The sequence below is a fragment of the Pelodiscus sinensis genome, chromosome 2 (genome assembly GCF_049634645.1).
Source record: "Pelodiscus sinensis isolate JC-2024 chromosome 2, ASM4963464v1, whole genome shotgun sequence".
Lineage (NCBI taxonomy): Eukaryota > Metazoa > Chordata > Testudines > Trionychidae > Pelodiscus > Pelodiscus sinensis.
This window is the reverse complement of record NC_134712.1, coordinates 64,629,355-64,652,713: the sequence shown is the minus strand read 5'-3', so window position 1 is coordinate 64,652,713 and position 23,359 is coordinate 64,629,355. Positions and strand designations below refer to the sequence as shown.

At 41.0% G+C, this 23,359-nt stretch overlaps 1 protein-coding gene across 4 annotated transcripts in view; it reads left to right on the top strand.

The window, feature by feature from the left end:
* Positions 1-241: 241 nt before the first annotated feature.
* Positions 242-23,359, top strand: part of TGS1 (trimethylguanosine synthase 1) — a 36,719-nt gene continuing 13,601 nt past the window's right edge. For all 4 annotated transcript variants that reach the window (XM_006126135.4, XM_075920681.1, XM_075920683.1 and 1 more), the window contains exons 1-10: positions 242-470; positions 2,695-2,759; positions 4,291-4,469; positions 6,494-7,358; positions 11,800-11,914; positions 12,351-12,437; positions 13,988-14,162; positions 17,936-18,281; positions 19,567-19,743; positions 21,455-21,598. In XM_006126135.4, the coding sequence (XP_006126197.2) occupies positions 370-470; positions 2,695-2,759; positions 4,291-4,469; positions 6,494-7,358; positions 11,800-11,914; positions 12,351-12,437; positions 13,988-14,162; positions 17,936-18,281; positions 19,567-19,743; positions 21,455-21,598 (2,254 nt within the window). In that variant the 5' untranslated portion in view covers positions 242-369. The remainder of the gene's footprint in view (positions 471-2,694; positions 2,760-4,290; positions 4,470-6,493; positions 7,359-11,799; positions 11,915-12,350; positions 12,438-13,987; positions 14,163-17,935; positions 18,282-19,566; positions 19,744-21,454; positions 21,599-23,359) is intronic.

Here is a 23,359-nt window from a genome sequence, read left to right as displayed (position 1 = left end):
TGCAGGGAATAGCAACAAATACAACAAGTCTGCCGAGACCATCTCGGAGAGGCGGGAGCGGGACAGGGACGCTGCCCCGGGGGCCAGCAGGACGCTCCGCGCGTCACTTCGCGCGGGAAGCGAACGCTCAGCCAGGGATTTCCCAGGGCGCCCGAGCGCAGGTCACAGCCGGACGCGCCCCGCAGCACAAGCTGCAAACTCCTGCGTCTCCGCCCGGACCCCTTTGGGTGAGACACCCCGAGCCCGCCGGGGCCACTTCCGGCGGAAGGACCGCGCGGCAGTCGCGCGCGCAGAGCTGCCCCTCGTGCCTTGCGCTCCCGCTGAGGGACCCCCCCGCGGCTGCCCGACTTGCTTCGCGGCGCGTGCGGGATGCCGTGCGAGCCGCGCAGCCGCCTGGTGGCCGAGCTGCTGCTGCAGGCGGGCGAGGGATCCCGCGGCATCCTGTGCCTCTGCTCGCGGGCCTTCGTGGAGTGAGTAGGGGTGGGCCCGGCCGCCAGGGGGCGCCGCCGCGTGCTCCGAAGCCGGGCGGGGCCCTGGACCCCTCCGGGAACGAGCGGCCCGTAGCGGACAGCCGCGTAGGAATGACAGGTTGAGCCAGAGAGACCTGGTGGAGGGTCAGTGGCAGGAGCCGGGAACCCAGTCAGCCTGGCTGCAGGCAGGCCAGCGGCTGGGAGCCCTGCCATGGGAATCTGGCTGAGCCGGTGACAGGGTGGCTGGATGCTAGCAGGCTCCGGCAGGGCAGTGGGGTGGCTAGGAGCCCTGTCAGTGGGGCTGGTGCTGCCCTGGTAGGGCTGGCAGGGTTGGAAACCCCGGCTGCTGGCAGGAGTCTCAGGAGCCAGACTGCTGTGGAAGGGCTGGTGGGGCCAAGAGCACAGGGGGTGTAGGTTGGGCAGTGGTTTGCCATGGTGAAGCTGATAGCCCCAGTAGAGGATTGAGGGCTGCTTTGCCAGAGCAGCAGGGATGGTCTCACGTGGGGAGCCCAACAGGAGGACAGGCCAGGAACAAAGCCAGGCAGGAGGGCCGGTGGCAGGGTAGGCAGAAATGATCTTCCCTGGTCCAGCAAAATCTCTCTTTCAGGACCACTCAGATCACGAGAGTGCTGGACCAGGGAGAGCCAACCTGCACATTGTTTTTGCATGTCTACACTATGCCCCTTGTGTTGGCAGTGCATGTCTTCACTAACAGTGGTTGCATCGATTTAACTGTAAATGTAGTTCAAGGGTGGGAAAACTTTCTATCCGGCCACTGATCAACAGAAAAATATAAATTGAGGGTTATAGCCATGGGTGAGGGGTTCGGCTCAGGGTGGGGCCAAATATGAGAAGTTGAGGGGACAAGGGATTGGGGTGCAGAAGGGAATGAGGACTGCAGTTGAGGTCTGAGCTCTATGATGGGGATAGGGATGAGGGATTTGAGGTGTAGAAGGGGGCTTCAGGCCAGGGCCAAAGAGTTTGAAATGTGGAAATAGGATCAAGGCTAGGGCAGGGGGTTGGTGTGCAGGTGCGGAGTCTGGGAAGGGCATTAAGAAGTGGGTGGGGGTTCTGACCTGCAGCAGGACATTCAAGGTGTGGGCTTTAACCACTATTTATTTAATGTCAGTATATCACATAGGCAGCTGGTCAGCTCTGCAATATCTTGCTTTTTTTAAATCTTGAGTGTCACCTTCAACAGCTTCATGTACAATTTGTCCTTATGATTACATTCATTGGTATCTCCTTCTTTCCCTTTATCTGATGAATATTGGGTCAGCACTTCATCTTCATTTTGTTCTCCAGTCTTAATTTGTGATATGTGGTCTAAGGATGTTAAGAGGCAGTTAACTGGGTAATTGTGTAGTTTGTATTGACTACATGATTAGTTGATAAGGGAAGGAGCTACCCCCACTGTGGCTCTGCAGTTTAAATGTAGTAAGAGCCAGGCATGCAGGCAGCCCAGCTCCTACTACATTTAAACTGCAGAGCCATTGTAGGGGTAGCCCCTGGAACCTGAGCCAGGCTTGCTCGGTCCCAGCTTGTGCAGGGTCCAGCAGCCCATGTGCATGGGACTGTTGCAGAGCAGCCTCCTTTGGCTCCTCCCCCCCACTTTCACCTCCCACACACTGCTGCCTCTAAAGTGAATTATCTAGTTATTTACATAGACTTGCTAACAGTCACCATGATGCAATCAAAAGGGTAGTCTGCTGTCTACATTGGGGCATTTGTGCTGGAATATCTGACAATATTTGATTGTGCTTTTATGTGTATTTGTTTTTCAAGTGACTGCTCAGTTAACCGTCTTTCCTAATCTACTGTACAGTGTGAGCAAGACAGGATGACGCTATTATGAGCTTGGCATTGTGCTAGGAGCAGCATCGGGGTGACAAGGCCTACCCACTCAGCACTCTCTCAAGAGAAATCTGAACGTGTGGGACCTGACACTGTCATGAATGATCCTTGATCTGGCAAAGGGCATCCTGTGAACAGTTCGTTGTAGGATTGGAGCATTAGATTTTCCCTCTGCATAGCTAGTGGGGGAAGCCCTTATTTCTCAGCAGCTGCATTTCCAATCAGTCTTGTTCTTTCAGATTTGTTCTGTGACTGGTCAATGGTGTTGCCTTTTCGTGGTAGTTATGTTGGGTTTTTTTGTTTCTTTTTAAGCCTCTCATGATGACGATGATGTGTTTTAATGTTGGGGTTTTTTTCATTTGTTTTATAGGGATCGAAAATTATATAAATTAGGACTAAAAGGGTTTTATGGCAAAGAAGATTATGACAGTACAGGTAAAGTATGCCTGGTGATTTAAGTTGTCAGGGTTGATTTTAGTTCAGGTGCCTAAATTAATTACTAATTATGTCATAAATACATAGTGTGTGACAATATGTGAATTTTGTACACCTGAGATTACATTAGTTATTCAGGATGTGGTAGTGCTGTATAGTTGCTAACCTATAATCATACATTAGTTTCTCATCCATTTCTCAATGCTTTTGTTTAAAGGATCTCATCTGTGTAAAGATAACAATTATTCTTGAAGTGTACATTATATTCTGACAACTGTTCTGCTCTGATTAACATTCTTAGCATTGTGATTTTATATTTTTTAAATGCCTAAATCAGTGTTCTCTATGGAATTACATATGGTCTGCATTTAGCAAGCTTCACTAGTATGCAGTGCCTATGTTGGCAATCATTTTTGTACCTTTAAACGTATTTGTAATTATGTCAGTCTTTTTAATGGTGAATTGATAGCTAGCTGAATCCTTTTGAGCTGATTTAGTGACATTCTTGGATGCCATGTTTTGTAAAATTGTGTGATCTATTATTAATCAACTTGTAAAGTTACTGACCATTTCCCATGGTTTAATGATGCATAGGTCTATGCCAAAAGAAGTTCTGTGAAGCATTTACTTCCAGTCCTCTGTCCATTGCTTTTTAAATTTTTGGTCAGATACTATCATGCGTTATGTGTTTTATAAGTATTTGAACAGCTGGGACTTGATTTTCAAACTCTCTATTTTGCAAGCAAAAAATTGTGGCTGTAGTACGGATGTTAAATTTAGATTAATTAACTAATCGAATAGTGGATGGGATTTCCATCGACTATTTCATTAGTCTATAAGGGCACCATTGCCTTTGAACTGTAGCAAGAGCCTTACCGGCCACAATTGAAAAGTGGAAGCCCCGCAAGGATCCCAGTGGGGATCTTGTACATTTCAAAAGGAAGCCCGTGGGACCAGCGGGGAACCCTTCTGGCCAGCGCTCCCTGCAGCACCAGAGCCTTTGAAATAACCTTCTGCCCCAGGGCTCTTGTATATCAGATAATTGACTCATCTCTCCCATCCTTAGGCTGTAGTGACTTGCACCACAGGTCAGTGTCCCTGCTCCATTCATGCTTTTTCCTGGGAATTTATTTTGATTGCAGTTCATTTCAGGGGCAAAAATTGTGCAGATAAATATTGAGGCCCTGTTATAATTAATTGAAATATTTACATTATTCAGAAGTTCAAGAATTCTTGTCTGTCTTTCTCAGCTGATGTATTTTTTAAAAAATCAACAAAAACCTATGCACCTTGCAGAAATGTAGTCTTTTCAGGTAAAATGGTGATAATTGGTTTTGCTGCAGTAATCAGCTAGTGAGAGATGGAGAAGGCCGTGTCTACTAAGCAGCTATCAAGCATTACCATAGAATGTAACTGGGGAAAGTAGCTTGAGGTGCAGATCCACTGATTCTGCCTCAGAAAGATTCAGAGCAGAGCAGGGTAGAATTGAAACCAAATTATGAAATTGTAACTAACTATAACCTGTTAATAGGAGAGGAGCAAACAGAGGAAGAGAAGGAAGAGAATCATCACTGCAACGTGACACAAAATTCAAACAACAATCATTCTTTGGGCCTGGAAGAGTATGAACTGGACTCAGAGGCTGAACTCATGAGGAGTATGGGGTTACCACTTCAGTTTGGAGGACTGTCAGCTCACAAGGAATTTGTGGTAAATTCCAGTTTATTGTGCTTTTTCTGTGTCTGAGCTATGCAAGTAAGTTGAACACTGTGTGTTGTGGTTTTCTGCACACATGTGAAGCAGTTGGTTCAGGCAGAGCAAGTTATTGGATTAGAAACTGATTAATTTCTTGAATGAACCAGATTATGAATAAACTAATCAAAACACAATATTAAAAACAGTGGTACACAATATATGGGACACTAATGACGACAAAGGTAATTTATTTCAAACCTAAATAGCTCACAAGTTTTATATTAATAATAGTACAAAGAAATTGAATGGGAAATCAATACACACTACTTTTTATATATAGAACACTCATAAAGGAGGTGCTTTATGAAGCCTATGTTAGAATAAAATATGGTATAAGAGCTGTGAAGGAAGTGGCATCAGTGACAGATTAGAGTTTGCTTTCTGTAACTAAATTCTTGAATCTCCAGCTTCTTCCTCTTGATGAGGCCACATACAATCTAAGAGCAGATTTGAGTTTAAGTAACTCTCATGTTTGACTTTCAGATTCATAATAGAAAAGTTTTGTTCTAAAATATAGGTACTTTCAAAGATACTTTTATGTATAACAACCCCGTTAGGTAACTCCGGACGTCTGTTATCCAGCAGGCATTAAGAAAAAACGAGTAAGATCTCTTTTGCAAAACTTGGATCACAGCATTGTAAAGTGTGTTCTAAGTGAACTTTGATAGCAACTGAAAATGGATTTTCAGTCTAACAACTTGAACACTGCTTGTTCTTTTGAAAATCTCCACCATTGACGCAAATGAATTTTGAAGCTCCTTTCCTTAGTACTACAAAGCCAAGTGATGCTGACTGTGTTTTAGAAGTAAATTTGGGGACGTACTGTGTACAGAACAATGGTGCTGTTAAGGGGTGTTTTTTTTTAAGCCCTTGGTCTTGTTAAGCTGTGCTTTGGGTAACATAAACTTATTCTCTTTCTCTCTTACTGATACATTAATAATTTTGTGGATTTAGCCAAAGATCCACTATCAGACATTGGTAAAACTACTTCTTGATCTCTGTCAATGTCTTTTAAAAATGGCTGCAGGCCAAATTGATTGCTTGAGTAAATATAATTACTACATCATGGTGAATGGAGTTGCATTTGTTTATACCAGTGAAGAGTTTAATACCATGTGACCATCTCGTTACCTTTGTCCTCTTCATAGTTGCTTCCCTGTCTCTTCTCCTTCACCATTAGATAGCTTTGTCAGGTTTACCTTGTATCTTGGACAGCAACTAGAAGAGCTGTTTGCTGTGGCAGGAATTCATTTCTTCTGCGGCTCCTCACCAAGGGGGCTTTTGGAATATATTCTACCAGTGATCTCATGAGTAGAGCCCTGCAAATCCGTGGATGTGGACATGAATATCTACAGCTCATTTTGCAGATAGGGATGCAGAAATAAATTTTGAATCTAGAACCCTGCAAATTTGCGGATATGGATGCAAATACAAATTTTCTATCTACACAGGGCTCTACTGATGAGTAAGAGATGATTTTTGTCATGGATGCTTTTACTAAAAGTCATAGGCAAGTCACAGGCAATAAACAAAAATTCATAGAAGCTATAACCTATTCCTGACTTTTGCTAAAAATATCCATGACAAATGGGGAGGGAAGAGGGTGCAGTCGCATTGAAAGGCTAGGAGATAGAGGGGAATCACACCCCCCCCCCCCCCCCCCCGCCCTGCAAGACTTGGAGCTCAAGGGACCCCCACTGCCTGCAGCGACTGGGAACTATGGAATCCCCTTCTGGGTCTGGCCTGTTCTAGGGCCCCAATGTCATGGAGGTTGTGGAAAGTCTGTGTCTTCCATGACGTACTCATATCTGGACATCCGATGATATAATACTTGCTTTATGCTTCTGAATAACAAGTGGAGAGTGGAAGCAGGAATGTCCCTGAAGACAGAGAAAGGAGGAAAGAATAAATTCTTCCTTGCAAATTACTTGGTTCTGGGAATTTTTTAAAAACACATTTTATTTCTCTTTACTTTTTAGGCATCAGAAAATTCCAGAAAAAGGAATAGCATAATGAAGAAGAAAAAGAAAAAAAAGTTGCATCAAAAGCACTTGAATGAGATCATGCGGGAAACCTGGAAAGAAGATTTTGAAGACCACGCCCAGTCTTTTTCAGATGATTCAGCTTTAGTTACAGAACAAACGAAGGAGAAAAAAACATTGCAGCTTTTGAAAGATGACAACTGTGAAAATAAAGATTGCAATATTAATGATGCTTTGCCTAATGAACTGCAAGAGAAATGGGAAAAATACTGGAGTGAGTTTGGAGAAGGTCTTCTGTGGCAAAGTTGGCTGGAAAAGAACACAGAAGTAGAATTGTCTGAGAGTGCACCTACATCTGAGCCCTGGAACTCTCCTGACACCAAGGAAATGTGGGAGCAGCATTATAATGAGCTATACTGGTATTACTGGGAACTATTTCAGTACTGGGCAAGTCAAGGGTGGACTGTTGACAGCTCCCATAATGATGGCACAGAAATCAATGCATTTAAATTAGAAATGGATCTACCAGGAAAAGTAGACTGTAGTACAGATGCTGTCTTTGGGCAAGTGCTGGACTCGCAACTTTCTTCTGTTCCTCTCTCCAACACCAGAAGTAAAGAAAACCCAGTTTCACATGATGAGCACCATAATGAAATCCTCGCTGGGATTAGTAATTTAAATCTGGATTTGGAGGAAGTGGAGAAGAGCAAATTAGCCCTAACAATACTTTATGATAGCCATCAAAATCTGAATTCGACTTGTAATAAAAGGCAGTGTCCTGGTGTTTCCAGCCAGAAAGAATCATGTGATGGAGGAACCAGAAAAAGTGCATCTCCTGAAACTATAAGTGTTACCCAATCAGGTCAGTATAGGATTAGCTAAGATTGATTCTGGTAATATTCCCCCAGATGGTTCTGTATCGCACAAGAACTGACCTTAGCCCTGTCTTTGTTACTCAGTTTAAGTCTAGGGATCAAATGTTTTGTAGAATGATTAACAACTTAATTCTGTTTTATTCTGTCTAATTAACTCCAAGCCTCATCTCTCTCCTTTTAGACCTTATTATTGAACATCGTCTTTGGATAAAGGTGTTTTCATGGAATATCTCTTTTTATAAATCTAATGGATATACTAGAGAAGTGGTGGGATAACAGTATTAGGGTGCATCTACACTGCACCATTATTCCAAAATAATGACCATCATTCTGGAAAAACAATACTAGCAAATGCATTATTTCAAAAGAAAATTGAAATAATGGATGGCTTTTACTGACGTTGGTAAACCTCATTCAGTGAGTAATAATGCCTTTTCTGAAAAAGCTATTTCAGAAGAGGGGGTGTGTGGATGCTCCATTGCTGCTATGTTGAAATAACTTGGAATGGCCCTGGTGAGGAGCTATTCCTCCCCAGTGCCTCCTGGGGCTCTAAATCGAGATAGAGCATCCACACTATAGGAAAGCCTCAAAATTAGTCCCAGACAGCCTCCCCTAATGTGGACGCACTATTTTGAAATAAGCTATTCTGGAAGATATCTTCTGGAGTAGCTTATTCTGAAATAAGCTTGCAGTGTAGATGTACCCTCAGTGCTTTTTCATTTTAAGTCTTTCTACTAGTCAGGTGATATACTATTGTATAAAAACACAGCCCAGTTGGCTTCCTACTATGTACCCAACTCAGTAGGTTTAAATAAATAGAACAGAAATTAATAAATTGGGTCTGTAGAAGATCAAATCTGAAGGAATGTCCTTATAAATATGAGTTTCAGAGAGGTAGACAAGTTTGTCTGTAACTGGAAAAACTTAAAAAACAATGAATAGTCTAGCAGCACCTTAAGAGACTAACAAAACATGTAGATGGTGTCATGCTCTTTCGTGAGCACAACCCACTTTTTCAGATGAATGGAGTTATTAAAGGTCCAGGTTCTAAATAAATAGGGGATGAGGGGGAAGAGAAGGAAAAAGAAGGAGGGAAAAAAGGGAGGAAAGATATGGTCAATTAGAGTGCCCATGCTACATGAAGCTGACAGAGAAGTTGCAAATTGTTCTTAAAAACCCATTGTTTGTTTTTTTATGTCATTAGAATGTGGAATATAGTAGGCCATCCAGCCAATGTCTTTATTTATACCTTTGTGATAGGTATCAAACCTGTAAATTAAGTTCTAAGGCTTTCTTGTGGAATTGGCTTGTGGAATTAGCCTGTGTAGTGAACAGGGGTGGCTGCTCACTGACCCCAAGGGGGAAGAACCCCTCTCTGAGCCTGATGGGCTGAGCTGCGTCCTGACCCTTTAACTCCACAGAGGCCAAGGAGCGGGGCAGGGAGCATTAAAGCCCAGCAGCTCAGTAAGGGCTCAGCCACTGGAGGAAGCAGAAGCCTGCCCTGAGCTGTCCCTCCAGCAGGGCCCTGAGAACCTTGGAGAGGCTGAGGACTGGCCTGGACCACTGGGCCTCTGCTCCAAAGGAGACCTTCTTTACCCTGCCCAAGGACTCAGATGGCAATGACCCCAGCAGCCCATGGGGGGCCAGGTAGATAACAGGGGGAGTTAGGAAGTGGCTCAGGGGAAGCCAACAACTGTCAGGCAGACCTTATAACACTTTAGAGTGTGTCAGCATGTTGCGTACCCCATCCCAACTGACCCCAGTGACAGCCAGGGCTACCACTGCTAGGGCCCTGGGCCAGGACATAGTGGAGTAGGGAGGGCCCGTGTCTCTTCCCCCCTGCATCCCACATACGGTGGCCAGCTCTTCCACCTCCCCGCTTGTGCCGGGGAAATTGTGTTTGTTTGACTGCCTCACCCTGAAGTAGAGACTGGACTGTACTAACTTTGGGACTGTGTTTGCTTTGCTGCCCTGCCCTGAATCAAGGCTGGGCCCTTGCTGACTGTGGGACTAGGTTTGTGTTGCTGGCCGCCCTGTACTCCGGGACCAGGGTTTGAAGGAAGCTGCTGGACCTCTGCGTACAAGCCTGAGCACAGGTCAGGGGCCCAGGACTAAGCCATTCAGCTTATAGCCCAAAACAATATGATGACTTTGAGATCCACTAATGAGTGCCTGGGTGAGTTAAAATGTTCCCCAACAGGTTTCTTTGTGATGCCTTTTCAGATATCTGATTTGTGTCCATTAATTCTTTCCTGTAGCGACTGTCCAGTTTGGCCAATATACATGGTAGAGGGACATTGCTGGCATATGATGGCATAGATAACATTAGTGGATGTGCAGTTAAATGAGCCTCTGATGTAGTGGTTTATGTGATTAGATCAGGTGATGATATTGCTCGTGTATACGTGTGGATAGAGTAGGCAACAGGAGTGATTGCAGGGATGGGTTCCTGGATAATTATGATGAAAGTTTGTTGCGTTGACAAATACTGGAAAGAATTTGTTGAGATTAGGGAGTTGTGTCTAGGTGAGTATGGGCCTGTCCTCCAATAAGGTAAGTGTAATGGTCGGTAGCTTTCCAGTATAAGGTGGTGGAAACGTGTTCATCATGTAATTGTACTGTAGTGTTAAGGAAATGCATCTCTTGTGTGGACTGGTCTAGGCTGAGGTTGATGGTGGGGTGGAAGTTGTTGAAATCTCTGTGAAATTCTTTAAAGGTCTCTTTCCTGTGGGTCCATATGATGAAGATGTCATCAATGTAGTGTAAGCAGAGTAAGGGAGCCAGGGTGAGAGCTGAGGAAACATTGTTCAGGGTCAGCCATAAAGATGTTGGCATATCAAGGGGCCATGTGGCTGCCCATGGCTGTGCCTCTGACTTCTTGAGAATACTACAGGTCAGTAATCTTCCTGAAAACACCATCCTGGCCACCATGGACATGGAAGCTCTTTTACACCAACATTCCACGCAAAGATGGATTACAGGCTGTCAGGAACACTATTCCTGATAATGCCACTGCACATCTGATTACAGAGCTCTGCGACTTTGTCCTCACCCACAACTATCTCCTATTTGAAGACAATTTATATCTTCAAGTCAGCAGCACATGGGAAAGACCCTTGAAGAATTTCACAGGGATTTCAATAACTCCCTCTCCCCCTCTGCCCGCCCTTCCCCTATTAGAAACTGGACCTTTAATAACTCCCTTCATCTGTAGAAGTAGGTTATTCCCACCATCTATATGTTTTGTTAGTCTTTAAGGTGATGCAAGACTATTAGTTGTTTTTTAAGTTTTTCTTATAAACATAGTACTATCTACACTTCATCTTCCAGTGTCTGCTTCAAAATACTATACCTGTCCGTTTTTGCTTGATTCAACATACATAACCACAGCAGCCTTCTGCTTACTGCACTATAAACTATTAGCTATGGACAAATCAAGTTTGCTGCACTATCTAACCCACAGAGGAAACAACACTGACCAGTATAACTGACAGTTTATTTTGTAATATTGTCCTGGACCACAACCAAAATGGGAATGAGTTATCACCTGGGGAAAATGAAGCTTCTTGTTACTGTAGATGCTGGCAGGGTTTGCTTAGAAAGGGATGTGATGGTCATTAGGAACATACAAGATTGTCTGGCGGCTAGACCAGAATCCTGAGAGTTGGTTCCCACTTTCTAACTTTCATGTGTTTTGGAAGGTAGGGAAAATAGCCCTTTTCCTTCTTTGTCTGCCACTTCAGCCTTCCTGCACTCCCCAGAGACAGCTGTATCACCCTTTTGTACCGCTCTGTGGTTTCTTCTGCTAAAGAGGAAGGGTCGAATATGCAAAGCCAGCAGCAGCTGAAGTGTCAGAAGCTTTATGCAGAAACCTGAAGTAGCCATTGCTGAGGAATGTAAACAGTGCACAGATTTCTGCTCCTTCTTCCCCCTTTTCTTGGCTTCTTCCCCCTTCTCTTGGCAGCTTCACAGAAATACCAGCGGTAGAAACTTGGAGCCAGCTCTCAGCAGATCCCCTTCCCCCTTTCATTCTGAGTGAACTCTGTTCTCCATAAATTGGTGCCTCTAGCCCTGGGACTGTCAAAGGGTTGTTTGAGTGCTGCTGTGAGTTCGTGCCACTGCACTATCCTGGCTAGGGAAATGTATGGTTGACCAATTCCAGTTAACCAGTGTGGGCTGGAGCAGCTCCATCCCTGCGGAACCTGCCGTGGAGGGGGGAAGGGGGGGAAACCAGCTGGAGCAGTTACTGTCCATTGTTGAGATTTAGGAGAAAAGTAAAGGTACCTGTGGTTTAGTAATCACTTACTTATCAGTTTCAAATACACAATAGCATACATCTTTAAAAAGCTCTCTAAAAGAAGTAGTTTTTGTAAACTAGAGAAAAGATGATTTGACAATCAAAAACTGCATTTTTTTATGCTTCTTTAGATTCACAGGCGCTATCTGGACCTAATTCAAATGACCAAAGAAGATCACACAACAATGATAAGGAAGAAGAGGAAGAAGAGCCACCTGAATATAAACATGCCAAACTCAAAAGGAGGCAAGTGATAAATTTGGGGGTTTTTTTCTATTTCTAAAATTTCTTCTTTTGTGTTCCTGTTCATTAGAGTGGATACGCAGACCACTTTGAGAAACCCTGATTTAGATGCCGATGGGTAAATGTCATTCTTGTGGCATTAGAAAAGAAAAATGCTCATGTCTTAAGGTAGAGAAAGCCGATTGTCTCCATTCATATGAACAGCTTTCCCATGTCTAGATTGCAGTTTGGAGGATATAAATGCAAAGGTCACAGTGACACTTACTGATCTGTATATTAAACTTCATTAACGTTTGGGTTTCTTCATGATGTAGCCTTTAAAAGCACACAAGAGAAGAGTACAAACTGTGGTGTCTGCCAATGTCAATGGGAATTTTTCCTATTTTAGTAAGAACTGTAATAAAAATGGTGACTTGAGATGTCTGGGTTTTTTTTATAGCCATGAACTGGATGCTGATGAAAATCCTGTTGCAGATGCTGAGGAAACTTGTTCTCTTCTGGGATTCAAGCACGGCACAGGACAAAAGTAATGATTTTATAAACAAATTCAGTTTCCCCCCAACTCCTGAAAGTTAACTTCTTTTATGCTTTTGGTGCCCCATTACTATTATTTTCAAGTGTGCCAGCAATATCTGCTCCTTTTGACTATTAAGTTATTTGAAGATTATTTTGAAAATTAGTGTTTGTGCTTAGTCATATTGTAGATTTATCTTGAGGGATTGCATCTCTTCTTTTCAACTCCTCCTGCAAAGTGCCAAAGATGAATTAGAGTACATCTACACAGCATCATTATTTTGAAATAACTTAGTCTGCGTCTACACAGAAGGCAGTTATTTCAAAATAATGTCAAAATACTGCCAATCTGGAGGACTTCTTACTCCCAGTCCTGTAACCCTCGTTGTACGAGGAGTAAGGGAAGACAGAGGAACAGGGCTCTATTTCAAAATAAGTGCCATGTAGATGCTCCCATTTCAAAATAAGTTACGCAATTGACATAGCTCAATTTGCGTAGCTTATTTTAAGTTAAGCCCTGCTGTGTAGATGCACCCTTAGAGAATAATAAAAGTGCTTTGAAGTGATGGTAACTAGTTACCAAGTTTTAAATTAGATGGCATCCTAAAGTATAACTCATCTTTTGTTAAAGTGCTTGTGGTTTTATAAATATCTTGGTTTTATGAAATTATGGATTAGTCTTTTAAATTCTCTGCTTTTGGGAGCTCTCATTGCTAATTGTCTTTCAAAAGTTTGGAGTGTAGCTATGACTCAGATACTTATTGCAGCTATTTTATATTAGGACAGAGCCTCTCTTCTGTTAACACAGATGTTGAAAAATAAAACAGTTGTCAGTTGCCATGTACTCGGTTTTTCCATGGTGATCTACAGAATTGGGAGGGATGGGTTGTTTTAGTTGTGGAGTTTTAACTTGGTTTTGGAGTTGCTGCAAGGTGTAACTAACACACAGTGTATAAAGCACAAACATTTTAATTTTGAGGGCTATTTGGGTACTTAAATTTGAATGTAGGTTGACAAGTGTAATTTTAAGATAATGTTTGGCCTGTCAGCCTTGACAGTCTCTCTCTAACACTTTATAACAGGTACAAAGGTGAATCCCACATAGTTAAATATCTGTTGAATTTCCTTAGGTGATAAATAGCATTGTTTTTCAGTTTCTGTGAGTCTGTAGGGAATTACTTTAACTTTACAAATATCTCTCTTTTTCTTTCATTTTTGTTTGGAGACAGACATTTATCAGACATTTATCTTCTTGAGAACTATAAAAAGGAAAAGTCTGAAGTCATTTTTGGTACACCTTTTCTTAAAACTATTTCTCTAGTAGATGTGGCAAGGCTATTTGGCAAGGGCTGCAAGTCAGGTATACAGTATTTAAATGGAAGCTTTAAGTGAAGCAAACTCTGTTCATATGAGATTAACAGTGAAAGTTTGCCTGTGCCAGCTTGTTTATTGTAAACTGCCTTCTTCCAGAAGTGTATATTTCTTGTCTCATCTTTCCATATTTATAATTAGCCATATTAAAGTTAAACTATGGCCCACTTACTCCATTCATTTTGATTGTAGATTTGGGGGTATTTCAAACTTCAGCTGCAGGAGGGTCCAGTATTTGGAGAAAAATGCAAAGCTCAAATCCCAGTTCTTGGACATGCGCAAACCAGCCAAGAGAAAAAACAAACACATCATCTTCACAGAAGAGTCAGAAATGTTGTCTTGCCAGAAAAGTAAAACTTTGAGCAAGGTATAAGTATTTTATAAGTTTAATTATTAGTATTATGATAGTGAAGCACCCTAACCGCAGTTCCATAGATGTATCCTTGTTTGTTCTGATAACTGTGAAAAAGAGTGTTTGGGCCAGTAAAGATCGAATTAATGGACATTATTAAACATCAGCCTGGCTCCCTTTATTGCTTTCACATTTTTCCTAGTAAAGAGCACTTTATTCAGGAAAGACATCAAAACAGCACAAGACTATTCATGAATTGTTTTGAAGAATGTCACTTTTTTAAGAATGTCAGTTTAACAGCCAGCTTATATAAACAACTTTCCTTGCTTTTAGATTCTCATTTGTTCAGTATTGTGTCTATATAGAACATTGAATTGTATGCATTTTTTAATACATGTGTTTCCATTTTGAAACACGTATTAATAGTGAGGAAAGAATATTTGTGTGAATATGCTATAGTGAAATATATACATCTGCACACTTTTTTCTGATTTGTATATAAAAATATCCCAACAAACTTTATCCATTCTCCTGTCCATCGCCCAGATTTTTGCTATGTTGTTGCTGTGATCACCCAATCAGTGGATTAGGTTTCAGCTTGACTCAACAGAAGTTAGCTAATTGTTTACTCTTATAAAACTGTAGCCATTGCTCTTTAGTCATTACTTTTTCTTCCTTGTTATATTATTTTGATAACTTTAGTATTCTTGTTGGGTTTATTTACCCTTATTAATTTTAATGTAATCTCAATTTTAACTCTGTTTCAGTAGATTTTTTTTGCCTAGAAATTAGTCATGTATATAGAGAAACTTGTTTACAAATGATTTTTCTAGTGAGTAGCCTCCTTTTTAGACAGTCTTTCTATTAAACAGACACAGTTCTTGTCCGTCTGTCATGGGATTTTCAACTTTCACACACACATGCATATATGTATGCAAACATATGGGTGTGCATTGTATTTGTATGTCAAAGGTTGGATTGGCTTCAGCAAAGTTCTGCAGTGGCTTAGGGGATAGGGCATTTGCCTGGGGAGCATAGAGTGGTGGGCTTGAATCCTGTCCCTCCCCTCAGCAGATCAAGTCCTGCCCCCCCACCCACCCATCCTAGAGGATGGAGCTGGCTCCCACATTAGGAAGGCAGGGAGGTGGGGTGGCTTCTGGAACGGCTTAGGGGATAGGGCATTTGCCTGGGGAGCACAGAGTGATGGGCTCAAGTCCAGCTGCCCTGGGAGCAGCTGGAGGCTTGAATGTCTTGCTTCTCTGTGATCTTCAGCTTCCACCAGTATCCGGTAGTCCCATTTATAAGCAACTTGTTTCAATGAGACCTGCTGTACATCTCTGGCACCTTTTTAGCGTTTGTGAATTGACTGAAAACATGCGACAATGAGGAGATACAACATTTATAAACATTTTAAATAATCTTCTAGAGGAAAAACTCACATGAGAACAACTAAATATTTTACCGTGTAAATGTGAGGAAAGCCAACAACAAGGGCTCTGATGATCATGCCAGCTTGTAAAATGGTAGATAACCACAATGATCAAGTTTTGTCCCGTTTCGACAATGCGAACCTCCAAATGTTCACAATCACAGCACTAGAAATCCTCATTGAGCAGAGAAGATGAGTGCTTAACCTTTATCAAATTATCCCAACAAAGATCAAACAAACAGCAGGTATTCCAGAGAATTGGAATAAATCTGGGCACTAAAGTTATGCTTTGATACAATGCTGACCGGCGAAAGGCTTGGTCAACAGCAACATTAGCACCATCACCAATATAATAAGAAAGAGAATGAGACAGAATGGGTGGCTAAGTATGATTCAAGCTAGTTGCTGTTAGCCATCCAGTCTTTCTCCTACATTGTTAGCTTAAAACTTTATTTTTGACTTTTTGGTGTACTTTTTTATTATTATTTTTAGTCTTTTGGTGCGCTTTAGAGAGAGTGTCTTTTTTTAAAGTATTTTTTATATATACATATTTTTAAGGTCTGTTATCTTACATTCTCCTAGGACTCAAGGGATTTCCAAGTTTCCTATTGCAAAAAATTATTTTCTAGCCTTGATGGTTAGTGGTGTGTCATACCTTACATTTGTCTCTTAAACTCACTGATCGAAGTCTGAGTACTCCTATCCCACATCTGAGGCCAGTATAATTCTGGAGAAAATTCTACTTTGTGGAGATTAAGAAAGAAATGTATGGCTATCTGAAAATGACTGCATACTTCCCTAAAGTTTACATGAGAGGGGCTATGTCCTGCTGATGTAAGGCCAATCCTGCAAAAACAGTAATGGTAATGTTAAGTTTAACCATATATGGAAGTCTTTGAAGGATCAGGGCTCTAAGGCTATGCCTACACTATAGGCTTCTTGCACAAGAAGCTTTTTGTGGAAGAGACCTTCCGCAAAAACTTCTTGCGCAAGAGCATGTCCACACTGCAAAAGTGCATCGAAAAAGTTATGTGCTTTTGCACAAGAGAGCATCCAGACTGCATAGATGCTCTCTCGAAAGAAAACTCTGATTGCTATTTACAGAATGGCCACCAGGGCACCTGTGCTTTTTTTCGATTGCCTCTTTTTGCACAAAAAAACCCCTGTTCCCCGTCCACATACACCTTTTTGTGCAAGAGCTCTTGTGCAAAAAGGAGTTATTCCTCGTAGAAGGAGGAATACCTACACCGGAAAAACCCTTCTGTTCTTTCGTTTTACTTGTGCAAAAATGTGCTTGAGGTGTGGACGCTCCGTGAGTTTTTGCGCAAAAACAGCCATTTCTGTGCAAAAACTATGTAGTGTAGACCTAGCCTGTTGTTACATTAATTAGCTAAGGCATTCTGGTAGCTTTTTGCCAAGGCATTTCTCTCCCGCCACCAGTAGAGAGAGAACTTTGTTGGATTTTACATACAGCCTTTCAATGAATGAGGCAGCTAACCTGGAGCTAATTTACATGCACATTGCAGCCTTCTTTAAATGCAGCTCACATGATGAGGCAATCAACTAAAAAGCTATAAATTTGGCTAACATATGCTGTCAAGTTTTTCATATTATTCTTTTTCATCTTTAATGAATTATTAATTTGTAATTCAATTATGAAACTAAATTATTGTACTACTAATATGAATGAATTGTGTCGATTCTGCCTCTTGCATGTACAAAGAATGCATATCTTAAGTTGAAAAGGAAAATTTGAATGATTATGTAGTATTTGAAAAATTAATCTGATTTGGCCCAAAGAAGTAGTTTGCACATTCATTTTTGACTGGGTGACCTTTATACTTTCAAGGTTATTTGTTTTTTTAAGGTGTATAATACAATAATATACTTCATATTAATATATCAGTGGATGGGACTTGTAAATCAGTTGTTCTCAGCTAGGCGTATGTGTACCTTTGGGAGTATGCAGAGATATCCAGGGGAACCTCAACTCATCTAGATATTTTCCTAGTTTTAGAACAGGACCCATAAAAAGCACTAGTGAAGTCAGTACAAACTGATTTGTACACAGTGCAGCATAAACTAACTGAAATGCAAGTACAATGTTTATATTTCAGTTGATTTATTTTATAATTATATGGTAAAAATAAGAAAGTAAGCAATTTGTCAGTAATAGCGTGGTGTGATGCTTGTATTTTATGTCAGATTTTTTTAAATCAAGTAGCACTTAAATGAGGTGAAACTTGGTGGTACACAAGACAAATAAGGCTTCCAAACGGGCTACAGGACTCTGGAAAGATTGAGAACCACTGTTTTAAACTACTGTAATCTAATTATTTGTGATACTTGACAATTCCAGGTAGAGAAGTTCCTAAAACAGGTCAGTGAACCTATGCTGGAGACTATGATCCCGGAATCCTTTGCACAGGATAAGGTACTGGGATCCTCTACAAGCAGTGACTCTGAGCAACAGGAAAGTTCACAAAGCAATAATCTTAGTGTTAAAAAGCATGAACCGCTATCTTCTAGCATTTTTAGTCGTGGACTTGGAATAAACAGCTTTGATGAAGAGGAGAAGGAAGATGCAACAATAGGTGGCTCCACCTCTCAGAGCTCAGGAAGACAGGAATATCATTCTGGACGACAGCTAGTTGCTCTGGATATTCCAGATTATCTTCAGATAGAAACAGAAAGTATGAGTGAAGGTATGTACAGTTTTAAATAACTAGAGGCAAACTGGTTACAGACTTATCCTGTAAGAATTCTTTACCAAGCTGTTTGACATTTTATATTTACTTAATGAAACCTACTATTATTCTTAATTTTTTCTTTTCAGGATAATGCAAACTGAGATCTAGTTCATGCAGTGCTAGTGGAAGTGAAGTGACTTTGGCACTTTTTTCTGAATAAATTCTGACCTTGCCTCTGTTTTTAAATATGATCTTTGCAGCTTGTAATGAATAGCTGTTTGACACTGTCATTGCAGCTGCTTAGTTTCAGTGGTGAGCGAGAGTCTTTAATAGTGAACGATTCAATTAAAACAGAAATGTCTGATCTGTCAGAGTTTGGTTTCTTGGATATGTGGTAATACTAAAATTACTTTTAGTAATTTTTTTCTAGAAAAAAAAATCCAGTATTTTATGAGACTTTTTCATTTGACATTTACTATAGTCGAAAGGCATAGAATTGTTGAGGTTTTCATGTACATTCTGTTATTCCTGTGATTGTAGTTTTACTTATTTTAACATAAGATTGATATGAAGTTCTTCTGTGTAATCAGTTTTGATTTCTTGTTTAAATAGGAAGCATAATTCAGTTGCTTATACATGTTTATTACATTTCTCCCTGATTTGGTTAACAATTATTAATTATGCAATCTCAATTATATTGCCATCTGCTGAAAAGAATGGTATATCTGCTGAGATTCACTCCTTTGCCAGTAAAGCATCAGCCTTACAGATGAGTTAGGGATGTTAAATACAGGAATCAAGCAGCCAAAGTAATAGGAGCAGAGACTTGACTTTGGGGAGCAGGAGGATGTGACACTGTGGTGACTGTGCAGATCAGGGATGCTTGTCAGTGGGTGGCATGTCAACTGGAAATTCACCTCAAATACCTAATGACACTCTGAACTTTCATTCTCTGCCCTGCCAGTCCAAACCCACCTCGAGACACTTCATCGGTATTCCCCTTTCTTTCTTAATATAGTAATGGCTTGTGGCCTAGGTATATCTGTACTGGGAGTTTGTTATGGAAGCAGTACAGCCTGCATAATAGCTTTGGGAAGCTCCTGGTGGGTTTTTTTTTTGTTTGTTTTTTGTTTTTTTTAAGTCACCAACCTGCAGAATCCTGCAAATGAACCTATATGGAATCCAGCAGTGTTGCTTAGTGAGGGTGTTGTTATAACTGTTGCCATATATCTACCAATATGCTACAGTCATCCTCTTGAAATCAGGTATTTCTGTAATGAAGATAACTTGGTGTTTTCAGTTGTAGCTGAACCAAATACCCAAAAGAAGAAAAACAAGAAGAAGAAGAAGAAAAAGAACAGAATGGCCCCACCATCTTTACCTATTGAGATTGCTACTGATCCTGAACTGGCCAAATACTGGGCACAGCGTTACAGACTGTTCTCTCGGTTTGATGAGGGGATTAAATTAGATAGAGGTATGTTATTAACTGCAGCGTGTAAACGTTGCAGTGGAAAGGTATTTAAACCTACACTTGTGTCATCTGATAAGAAACAAAGCAGAAGTGAACACTAATTACATCATTTTGACATGTAGGAATAAATTTACAGTGAGCTGGTACAGATCGTCATAGCTCATTGGTTTCAGTGGAGCTGTGTTGATCTCTGCTGAGGCTCTGCTACATATGTCAGACATGATCTTTGAAAATTATGCTGCCTGTAATTATGTCATATTTTATTTGGTTAATTTATGTCAGCAGTAGACATAGACAATCAGATGGCAAAAGGTGTAATCTGTATATGGCCAAATAAACTTTACGGTGTTGAAACATGTTGATTACATGTTGAGTTTGCATATTAAATGTTCTAAATTTAGTCACTTGTTATGCAGATCTCTGTAAAGTAGTGTTATGAGTTTTCCAAGAGGAAAAAGTCATACATTCATAGAAAGACTAGTGATTGTGTAACAACTTCTTGTCGGTTTTTTTTATCATTTTATTTCAAGCAGCTCCCTTGTATAGACAATGAAAGCTTTGTTATCTGGCATGTTGGAGGAATGGGAGGTGTCAGTCAAATATTTAAAGCTCTGCACCAATACAAAATGTGTATTTGCATCCATAGCCACAAAAATGAGTTGCAGATTTCCATGGGTGTGTGTACCCACGGGTATAAAGCGGATATCCACAGATTTTTGCAGGGTTCTACAAATATTCTGGTTAAGTAAGAGATAACTAGAATAAGCATGGAGGTGATGAGGGCTCTGGCTGGAGGTGTGCACTGCTGGGTGGGGCATGGGAGTGGGCTCAAAGCTAGGGGATGATGCACAGGAGGGCTTTTGGGGTGCCAGATATGGGCGGCATTTACCTCAGGTGATTCCCTGCAAGCAGGGATATTTCCCTGCTGGTTCTAGGTGGAGGTGTGGCTAGGTGACTCTGGATGCTGCGTCCTTGCCCCATAGTTCCCAGCTAATGGGAGCTGCAAAGCCAGAGCTCAGTGTAGGGATAATGTATAAAGTCCCTGTGGCCGTTCTTCTTACTAGGAGCGGCAGGGACATGTCGCCACTTCTGGGGAGCTATGCGGAGTCTGTAAAGCACTCTGCTGGCCACATACCAAGTAGACTGTAAACTGAACTTTCCAAGAAGATCAGAAACGCTGGTTTATATGGCTTTCTGATTGGCGAAGTGCTGGGTAAACCAATTTTTACTGTATAAGGAGAAATATTAGGCATACAGAACTTAAGTTATAAAGGTCTATATTCTCTGCTGTTTTATTTCAGCTCTGTTTTACTGTTAACATACAAACCTATAGCAGATCCAGAATTTAACAGAATGGCATTGTTGTGACTGAAGTATAAACCATCATCTTTTCATCGCGGCATTGTAGGGCTTGTTCCTATGAGCTGCTGAGCACATTGGCTTGATCTAGAACTGAAGTACATGTTTAGCTCTAATTACATGAGTAGGCTGACTTCAGTGGGACTTCTCCTGGACTTAAAAGTAAACTTCCGTATGGAATTAGTATTCCAAACCTTACCAGGATCAAGCTCATGATTCCCTATAAAATGCGTAGTGCCATAGTTCCTAGGCTTAATTTAATGTTCAGCCTCTGTTTAGTTCTTTTTTGAATGACAGATTTTTGGGAACAATTGACAGATTTTCTTTCTGTCCCTTCCCACATTCCCTCCTTCAGAGGGCTGGTTTTCTGTTACACCTGAGAAGATTGCGGAACATATTGCAAGCCGTGTCAGGCAGTCCTTCAGCTGTGATATAATAGTGGATGCGTTCTGTGGAGTTGGCGGAAATGCTATTCAGTTTGCCTTGGCATCAAAAAGAGGTAATTATCTGTTTATACATATTGATTTCCCCACCTCACATCCCATCCTCTCTGCCAGTAGTCTTGATACAGGCTTTCTATACTGATGTGATCTACCTTATTATCATCTACCGCAGTATATAATATTCATGATCTTTTTACCATAGCATAGTCACAATCTCAACCTTTTTATTTATATGTTTGAAAAAATAAGGCTGCTCTTCTGTCATGCATATTTCAATGAGTTTATTTAAGATGAAGATGATCACTTATTTTATTATTCAAAAGTTATTTTATTTATCATATGTTGTAGTAAAATAGCAAATCTGTATAATGGGCATGTCCCAATCTCCAATAGACTCCCATAGCCTTGTAGGAATTGGGCTGGGATAATTTAATATAAAAATAAATATCAGGGCTATAGTTCTAATTAAAATGAATAATACAAATTAAGACCCACTATTTTTAACATCAATGAAGCTGCCACAAAATTTCCAGTCTCCTACATCAGAGTGGCGCAGAATATAGAGAACTTGCTGCAAAAGGTAGGTTTAGTTTGTAACAGACTTCCTGTGGCCATGCCTGTAATAAACTAACCTGCATCGTTGACCGGTTCTGAGAAAAGTGTCATCTAGTCTCCCCTAGCACTAAAAGAGATGAAAAGAATAGGGATGCAAGCGACTAATCAGCTAGTCACTATCCAGTAAGCAACAGCTTATTGGCTAGTCGACATACTAGTTGCTCTCCCTGCTGCCTCTATCAGAGGCAACAAGAGGTGGGGAAGAGGAGAGGGTGCTGCACGGAGCAGGCTTAAATGCCAGTTCTTTCCAGCTCAGTTGGAGGAGGCAGTGCCACAACGGCAGCATTCCATCTTTGAAATGTAGACCAGTCCCCGCTGGCCCCAGGCGTCACCCGGCATTTCAATCTTAGAAATGCACAAGAGCCCCCTACTGGGGCTCTTGCTACATTTCAAAGCAGAAGTGCCCTCCTCAACTAATCTAATGGCTGATGGAAATTCCATCGACTATTCGATTAGTTGGTTCATCTAATTTTAACATCCCTAGAAAAGAAATTGTGTAGAAAATCTTCTTCACTCCAACAAGAATTAAAAAACCCCAGTGAACAAGAGATGTTCTCAAGAAATAGTTTAGCAGGATTAATAATTGCACGGTTCCCGAGAATCTTTTTTATTATTTTGTCAGTCTTGGACTGATTCTGATGAGACACAGAAAGTTAAGCTAACAGCTGTATTAGTGTCCAAAGAGCAGCTTACAGCTTCTTGTTTCCTTGACAACCATGCAGTTGTATGCCATGCATAAGCATATTACGTATGAAGTGTAAAATACGGCCAATAATAGGATCACATGCTGGTACAGCTGTGCCCATTGCTGAAAAGTAATGTTAATATAAAATTAGCTTGTTGCTGCATTGATCATTTATTGCTACTGCATTGAGTGAAAACAACTTCAGTGAAAACATAAAATATTCAGTATTCCTCTTCAGGGAATCTCTCGCTAAACATTCATGGGTGAAAAGCAGATTCATATTCTATTGCTGAATATTTTGTGGGGAAGGCAGGTGATGATGTGGTCTATGCTAAATTTGGCAGTTCAGGTTCAGTTATTTCCATAACACTTCTTTTAATATAAATTTAGTTTTGTTCTTTATATTTTGAGATTGATTTTTTTGTGTAAATACTTTTGTTGTGTCATAAGAGCTCTCATGCCATGTTAGGTGTACTTAGTTTCAGTTTAGTTTTCAGAAGAGTTATTGATTAGTGTT